At 33.5% G+C, this 9,467-nt stretch overlaps 1 protein-coding gene across 1 annotated transcript; it reads right to left on the bottom strand.

The window, feature by feature from the left end:
- Positions 1-1,105: 1,105 nt before the first annotated feature.
- On the bottom strand, positions 1,106-4,336 carry LOTGIDRAFT_157264 (hypothetical protein; the record flags this gene model as incomplete). The annotated part of the gene is made up of 2 exons (XM_009049026.1): positions 1,106-1,128; positions 3,727-4,336. The coding sequence occupies 2 exons, from the start codon at positions 4,334-4,336 to the stop codon at positions 1,106-1,108; spliced, it is 633 nt and encodes a 210-aa protein (XP_009047274.1).
- Positions 4,337-9,467: the final 5,131 nt, after the last annotated feature.

Here is a 9,467-nt window from a genome sequence, read left to right as displayed (position 1 = left end):
CTTTGAATTCGCGAATTATCAAATTAGCAGACGATATAATTGGAGAGTACACTTTCTTTCAACAAAATTTGGAAACCATTGATTATAAAGACCCTTTCCTAGAGATAATATGCTCTCTTGCATTCTGAGACTGCTCTGTATATCAATTTAATGAATGTTAATGGAATATTTAAAGATTTCTATTCTAATATATACAAATACCAGTAAGCATGTCAACTGTTCGACAAAATTTATAATAGAGTTTGTTGATAGGAGTTAGGGCAATAACTCATACTAAATATTTTTCAATTTTTCTGATTTTCAATAGGGTTTATTCTTGGGAGATTACGAACACTCATACCAAGTTTCATCAAAATCCATCATGAATTGCACCTTCCAGAGTGTTACGAGCGTTTCAAGAACAAGGGCAATCACTCATAGTAAATATTTTTCGATTCGTCTGATTTTCAATAGGGTTCATCCTTGGGTGATAACAAACAACTATACTAAGTTTCGTCGAAATCAGTCAAGAATTGTGCCTTGTAGAGTGTTTACGAGCAATTGTGGACGGACCGATGGACAGACAGAAAGAGTTGACGGCAATATACGCCACCCCATTTCATGTGTAATAAATAATAAACTGACATCAAATACCATCCTTAAATACCCAATGTTTTGTCAAAAAAGTTTTGACTTCATCGGGGGAAGAAACAAACTACAAATGGTGGAAGGCAGTTAAGATTAAAATTACAATATGACCTCATAATATTTAGCAATTTTGAAACCTTCTGGGTTGAGTTCATTCAATCCATATGGCCATACAGAGTCAAGTCTATGAATCCACAGAGTTTCTGCACTGTCTAGTTTGCTTTTGGTTTCATTTGTAATTTTCTCAAGAAGTGTGCATTTATAATCATGACCAGGTTGGTTAAGATAGCTTGCCAGGCAAGGTTATATACGCCCACTGGCAGCTTTGATTTTGAACATAAATATTTAGCAGTACAGTAACAATCACCAGTATGAAATATTCAACATTCATAAACAGTCATAAACTTCTTTTGAACTCTTTAAGGTGATACTGAATAACATTGAGTATGAGTTATTGCCCTAGTTCATGAAAACGTGTTCAATCTTTAGATCGTGAAAACTCTAAAAGACAAATATTCAATCTTCAGCGCGGTATTGAATAATAAAACCAAGTTTTGTCAAAATTCGGCAAGAATCATGCCTTCTAGAGTTTTTATGAGCTACAAATTGAACGAGTTTACAAGATCAAGGGCAATAACTCATACAAAATATTTTTCAATTCTTCTGATTTTCAATAGGGTTCATCCTTGGGTGAGTACGAACATTCATGCCAAGTTTCGTTAAAATCCGTCAATAATTGTCCCTTCTAGAGTGTGTAAGAGCTAAAAATTGAACGCATTTTCGAGAACAAGGGCAATAACTTATACTTAATATTTTTCGATTCTTCCGTTTTTTCAATAGGGTTCATTGTTGGGTGATTACGAACACTCATACCAAGTTTTGTCAAAATCCGTCAAGAATTGTGGACGGACCGACCTACCGACGGACGGACATGGGTGACGCCAATATACACCCCCCATTTCATGTGGGCGTATAAAAATTGAATTTTTTTTAGCCTCATCAGATGCGTCTTATAACAATGAACATATTAAAGAAAATTTCAGGTAAATCGGTTCATAAATAAGCCCTACAGACTTGATGCAAAATATTTGCACATTATGCAATGGCACAATTCCAGTAGCAAAAATTGAGTTTCAGATATTCATTTTTGATTCCAGGTCATTTAAAAATGTTTGGTTAAGACAATTATGCTATACCATTTTCGATTTTGTCTAGGGTCGTTCCCCAAAAAGAAAAAAAAAAGGGTAAAAAACATAACGAAAACAAAGCGTGACAAATCGATAGATTTTTACTCTGATTAGATCATTTAACAAATCTGAATTAGGAATAGGGTCAGTTTCATCGGGTAAATTATCTTCAAATGTTTCCATAAGATGGTCAATATGAACTTGACGTTCACGATAAACAATTTTAACTGAATATCTGACAGCACTTAAACATTTTACAATTCTACCATAATGCCATTTAGGAAAATTACTTCTTACATTTAAAATTCTTACTTTCTCACCTTCAACAAATTGTTTAACCTTACGATTAACATTTCTTTTAGCAATTTCATCATTTTGCTTAGACTCTACTCTTTGTTGAATATTTGGCCTTAATAAACTAAATCTTGTTCTAACTTCACAGTTAAGTCGTGCATAACATAGCGCCAAATTTTAGATAATATAGGCTTTTTTTAAGTTTCATTACTTATATCTAAAGCAGTAACAGGTAAATTATTAGTATATGTAAAATAATTAATTGCTAATTCACAAATATTACTATCAACATTTTCTAATGGTAATCTTGATAACATGTCTGTGTTACCATGATCAGAAGACTTTCTGTATTCAATAGTATATTGATAAGCAGCTAAAATAAGACTCCAACGTTCATTCTAATAGCAGCTAAAGTAGGAATACCAACTTTCGTATTAAACAATGTAGTTAAAGGTTTATGGTCAGTAATTAACACAAATGGACGACCATATAAATACTTATGAAATTTTCTAACACCAAAAATAATACCTAAAGCTTCACGATCTATTTGACTATAATTCTGCTCTGCCTCACTCAATGTACAGGATGCATAAGCAATAGGACGTTCTTGACCATTGTCCATCACATGAAAAATAACTGCACCAATCCCTACTGGAGATGCGCCACATGCTAAAATTAATTTCTTTTCATTACTATAATGAACTAATAATCTGTCACTAGTAAGAAACTTTTTAACAGAATTAACAGAACTAGTACATTCTGTGTTCCAATTCCACTCTACATCTTTACCTAACAAATGATACAATGGAGATAGTACAGTTGACAAATTAGGCAAGAAATTGGAATAATACTGAACTACACCAAGAAATGATCTTAACTCTGAAATATTAGTAGGCAATTTAGCATTACTGATTGCTTGAACTTTACTAGGTGTTGCATGCAAACCATTTTTGTCAATAACATGTCCTAAATATTCTAACTTAAAAACACCAAATTCACATTTCTCACGACTTAAAGTAATATCATGACGTTCAAGTCTACTGAGTACTTCAGTTAACAGTTCATTGTGCTGAGAGTCACTAGTTGCACTAATTAAAATGTCATCTACTTTACAACAAACTCTATCTAATCCACGGAGAATTTTGTCGATAACCTTCTGAAATATAGCAGGAGCAGTACTAACACCGAACAGTAACTTCGGATATTGGAACAATCCAAGATGAGTATTAATCGTCAACAGTTCCTTTGATGTTTGACCCAAGGGCAATTGTAGATAAGCACTTGACAAGTCTAACTTACTAAATATAACACCGCCAGTTAACTTTGTATACAAATCTTCAGTTGTAGGAAACGGGTAAGGTTCGTCTTCAATATAACGATTTACTGAAACTTTATAGTCTCCACATATTCTCACAACACCAGGAGTTTTCTTTGGTACAACTACAATCGGAGATGCCCACTCACTTTTCTCCACTTTTACCAATACACCAGTTGACACAAGATGACTAAGCTGTTTCTCTATGGAATCCTTAACAGCATACGCTACCGGACGTGGACGACAAAATACAGGGGCACTATTTTCACATTAGCCACAAAAGGAGTTATACAAATAGTTCACCTACAACAGGTATAACAGAACCGGAAAAACCACGCAATATAGCATTAGACTCGTCCATAGGCACATCAGAAAACATTTCAAAATATAAATCTTCGGAAATTACTGTAACTGATTCAGCAGTATCCACTGTAAAATTGACAGTTTCACCCAAAATACTCATTTCCACTTTAATTTCAGGATGAACAACATCTAAATTTATGGTTTTACTATTTCTACCATTATTACCATGTTTTACACCAAACAATGTTCCAGCTTCATTATCAATATTGTCTGATTCATCATCTTCCACACAGTGTGCTGGACCATAAACTTTTCTCGATTTACTCTTAAATCTACCTTGTTGATATGGGCTTGAGCTAGATTTATTCTGTTTTGGTTGACGACAACCAGCAACAATATGACCAATTTTGCCACAATTGTAACATTTTTTGCTAATATAAGGACAATCACTGGATTTATGATTTCCTGTACAGCGACCACACACAGTTTTAGTCTTTGAGTTTACAAAATTTAATTTAACATTAACAGCACTACTAACACGATTTACTGTACATTTATTGAAAGATGTTTTATCATGCATTCTACCGGAATCGTTATAAGCAGCTTCCATATTCAATGCAATAGTTTGAGTTTTCTCCCAAGTCAGTTGATCCAAACCATTTTCAAACAGTTTCTGCTGTATAGATTGTGTCTCGTAAATTAGGTAACAGCTCTTCAGGTGTAAATTCACAGTCTCTGCTCATCTTCTTCAATTCAACAATATAATCTGACACAGACTCTTCTACGTAACAAAACTCGTTTGAGCTACTAACGCCAAAACCAAATCAAAAGTATCAGGTCCAACAACAGACAAGAAAACATTCAACTTATTTTCCTCTTCTATTTTGTTAGATTTCATCCAAAATTCTAATCACTTCTTATAGTTAGTCCACAATTCTTCACTAGGCTTGTACTCCTTGATATTACCAATCATTCGAGATGCCATGATTCAAACAAATCAACTTTGATTTCACACAGAAATTTCACAATGAATTGTCTCAGTCAGACAGACAAACTTTTAAAACCACTACAGAACAACTACTACACACATAGTCTACCATGAAAACATCTGCATCAGGCAAATCAACTTTTTATCCTCATCGCCAAAAATCTGTTGTGTATTGAAATAAGGAACACATCCATTCAATAAGAAGTTTATTAGTAGACTAAGATACAAAGCAAGGGACACCTGTCAGACAACTACAAAGCTACACAATATTGCAGGCATATGATATTGGCCTAGATGATATACCATAGTAAGATATCTCACAGTAATAATGTATAGACATAATATAGACAAATATTCAATTTTCAGCGCGTACTGAATAAAGATTGCTTGCCAGGCAAGGTAATATACGCCCACTGGCAGTTTTGATTTAGAATACAAATATTTAGCAGTACAGTAACAATCACCAGTATGAAATATTCAACATTCAGTCATACACTTCTTTTGAACTCTTTAGGGCGAAAAGGATTATATTGAGTATGAGTTATTGACCTTGTTCTTGAAAATGTGTTAAATTTTTAGCTCATGAAAATTTTAGAAGGCAAATATTCAATCTTCAGAGCGGGACTGAATAGTAAAACCAAGTTTTGTCAAAATCCAGGAACAATCATGCCTTTTAGTGTTTAAGAGCTAAATTTGAAAGCGTTTTCAAGAGCAAGGGCAACAATTCATACTAAATATTTTTCTGGTTTTCAAAGAGTTTATCCTTGGGTGATAACAAACACTCATGATAAGTTTCGTCAAAATCTGTCAAGAATTGTGACTTCTAGAGTGTTTACAAGCTAAAAATTGAATGCGTTTTCAAGAACAAGGGCAATAACTCATACTAAATATTTTTCGATTCTTCTGATTTTCAATAGGGTTTAACCTTGGTTGATAACAAACACTCATGCCAAGTTTCGTCAAAATCCATCAAGAATTGTGCCTTCTAGAGTATTTACGAGCTAAAAGTTGAATGCGTTTTCAAGAACAAGGGCAATAACTCATACTTAATATTTTTCGATGCTTCTGATTTTCACTAGAGTTCATTCTTAGATGATTACAAACACTCATGCCAAGTTTCGTTAAAATCCATCAAGAATAACTCATACTAAATATTTTTCGATTCATTTGATTTTCAATAGGGTTCATCCTGGGTGATTACCAACACTCAAACCAAGGTTCACCAAAAACCGTCTAAAATTATGCCTTCGAGCTAAAAATTGTCAAAAACAAGGGCAATAACTCATACTAAATATTTTTCTGATTTTCGATAGGGTTTATCCTTGGGTGATTACAAACACTCACACCAAGTTTCGTCAAAAACCATCAAGAATTGTGCCTTCTAGAGTGTTTATAAGCTAAAATTGAACGCGTTTTCAAGAACAAGGGCAATAACTCATACTAATTATTTTTTTCGATCTGTCTGATTTTCAATAGGGTTTATCCTAGGGTGATTCCAAACAACCATACCAAGTTTCATCGAAATCAGTCAAGAATTGTGCCTTGTAGAGCGTTTACGAGCCATTGTGGGTGGACGGACGGACCGATGGACATGGGTGACGGCAATATACGCCCCCACTTCATGTGGGCGTATAAAAATTAGACAAAACTGTACCAGTTGACAAAAATATTGAAGACAAACCAAGAAACAAGTTTGACAGCAAGTCAACATTATTATTTTGGCTTATAAAGATAGCTTGCGAGGCAAGGTAATATACGCCCACTGGCAGATTTGATTTTGAATAAAAATATTTAGCAGTACAGTAAAAATCACCAGTATAAAATATTCAACCTTCAGTCATACACTTCTTTTGAACTCTTCAGGGCGATACTGAATAATATTGAGTATGAGTTATTGGCGTTGTTCAATCTTTCACTCGTGGAAACTCTAGAAGACAAAATATTCAATTTTAAGCGCGTAGTGAATAATAAAACCAAGTTTTGTAAAAATTCGGCAAGAATCATGCCTTCTAGAGTTTTTACAAGCTAAAAATTGAATGCGTTCTCAAGAAAATCAGTCAAGAATTGTGACTTGTACAGTGCTTACGCGCAATTCTGGACGGACGGATGGACATAGGTGACGGCAATATACGCCCCCCATTTCATGTGGGCATATAAAAATTACTACAAGCACTCACCTATAATAACCAATATGAAATTGTGCTTCACTATCACCAATCATCATTGTAGTTAATTCAGGTGGATCATAGTAATATCTCCAGTGAAGTAAAAAGTTTGGCTTTTTTCCATCCTTGTTTTTCTTTCCTTTATGGTTACCAGCAAGTATGTCAAATGGACCTACCAATTTTAGGTTTAAGGTATCATTAAATGTTTCTGAAAAAAAAAAAATTAAAGTTTTTAAGGAACAAGTTCCTACTTTGTCTCTTTTTGACTTTTCAATACTATTTTAACATGTTATCATTGCTGCATGATTTAGCTTTTAGTTACATGAAATGCTGTGTTCAAAACATGCAAGTGTCGCCATCTCCATCATTATGCTTTTACCCAGTATATACAAAAATATGGATGTCTACTAATAATTGTTTTTATTTCTAAACTGTAAATTAATTTAATAGTCAAATACCATTTTCAATATTATTTCATTCATAAATATTTAATTGTTATTAAAAATACATCTCATGTTTTTAGACGCATAGGTCAAGTTCAAATTAGGACTCCACCCAGTTGCATTCTGGTCTTGTAGAAAATTCAGCCATTTTGACTTTTTTATAGAAGCGTTCTGGTTTTGGACTAAATTAAACTTTTTGTAGCAAATATTAATTCTTTATCACTATATTTGTAGGTAAGGTGTAAATTTATGTGTCTAGACACTTGTTATAAACTTATTTTAATTTTTTTAATTTGTCATTCATTTTAATTGCCTCCATTTGTTTACATGTCTTGTTTCCAGTTATTGTTGGTATAATTTTATATCTTTGTTTGCTATCATAATTCTGATGCAAGTGTTTTCAATTATATTATGTATTTGTTTTTATAACATTTATTATCGAAATGTCCATTCTTTTTTTTGTGGGACTTTGCTTTCAGCAAAGTCCCAGTTTGTTATCGAAATGTCCATTCTTTTTTTTTTTTTTTTTTTTTTTTTTTTTTTTTCGAAATTTACACACCTTCCTGAGCCTAGACTGCAGTAGTTGCAGCAACCATTCAACTTCTCTAGACCTTCTGTAGTGGCGACGTGTTCCTTAAATATATATTGGACATTTTTGCAAAACCGGAAGTGCCACAGTTCAACATGTGCAAAAAGTCGAAAATCGGCTCTAGAAGGCGTATTTTTGCATCGATTTTCTTCGGGTTTTCATTTTTACAATCTACCTGTAATTTCTGACCTGATAGCACTTGAAAAATTATGAAATTCGAAAATTCTTCGCTCACTTTTTCCGATCAAATTTTTCGAATTTTTTGCAACTTTTTTGCTTTTGCATCGATTGATCTGAAATTTAATATGCAAAGGGACATCACTAAAGCAAATAATATGTAGTTGTCAAATATTTAATTTTACTTCTGGTTTTAAACGGGGAATCAATTGAAAGTACAATCCACTTCCGGTCGAATAACTTCCGGTGTAATTGAAATAGGTCAACGAAATTTATGCTGATCGTAAGTAAATGCTATTACAAAAAAACAAAGAAAATAAAATCCAGACCGGAAGTGATACTTTGGCCGCCATATTGAAAAAACACACTTTTGTAAAACTCAAAATGGGGCCTCAGGGTAAATGTTGATATGCTCAAATTTGATGTGAATGTATTCGGCAATCGATTGCGCAAAAAACATTGGGAGCCGAATTTTGAATTTCGCTTTTGCTTTTTTGCAACTTCCGGTTGAAATTTTTTCATGCTTTAAACGATCACACCATGTGACCTTGACCTTTGATGACCTTGACCTTCATAGGGTCAAAAGTCATTGACCTTGGCTATCATTTGATACTTTGACCTTTGACCTCCGACATGTACTTCCGGTTTTATAGCTATCCGTAAAAAGCCAATTTCGCAACTTTGGACTGCTCTAGCACGTAACCTAATTAACCTAGAGGGTTAATTTTTTCGGTTTTCTAATGTGCTTTTCATGCACTTTACATAGATATAGAACAATTGCTTTTTTAAAGCAAAATTGAAATTGGTGATTTTTTCAAATTTGAGTTTTGTTTTACCATATTTGTGTCATTTTGATCTTGGTGTATGTATATCTTATGACCTATTTTATGTAGAACCTTGGTATTTGGAATACAACTAGACACTTTGAATATGAATTCACCCATGACAAAAAAATTGGGGTGGGCGTGGCACATCCGGGTTGAATTACTAATTGTTTACATTTTGGGATACGTTTGTTAAAAAAGGGACTTTGCACACATCCTTTTGGCCAGTTTGTGTTAACAGCTCAGTTGTTTCAGCTTTATAGTTCCAAAAAAGGAACGGGTTTTAACATTTGGATATTTTCATTTTTCGATTTTGACCTTTGTTGACATTTGTTGACCTATATCTTTTAACCTGAATAATGTAGAAGCTTGAAATTTAAAACACAACATGACATTTGGAATATCAATTACCCTATGCAAAAAAAATTAAGGTGAGCGTGGCACATCTGGGTTATATTACTCATTATTGATATTTTTGGCCAGGAGCATAACTCGCAAAGTATACGTTTGTTCAAAATGGAACTTTGCATACAATTACCTCATATTGTGAGCCAC

The sequence above is a fragment of the Lottia gigantea genome (assembly GCF_000327385.1).
Source record: "Lottia gigantea unplaced genomic scaffold LOTGIsca_13, whole genome shotgun sequence".
Classification (NCBI taxonomy): domain Eukaryota; kingdom Metazoa; phylum Mollusca; class Gastropoda; family Lottiidae; genus Lottia; species Lottia gigantea.
The sequence above is the reverse complement of the archived record's forward strand: the minus strand, read 5'-3'. Positions and strand labels throughout refer to the sequence as shown.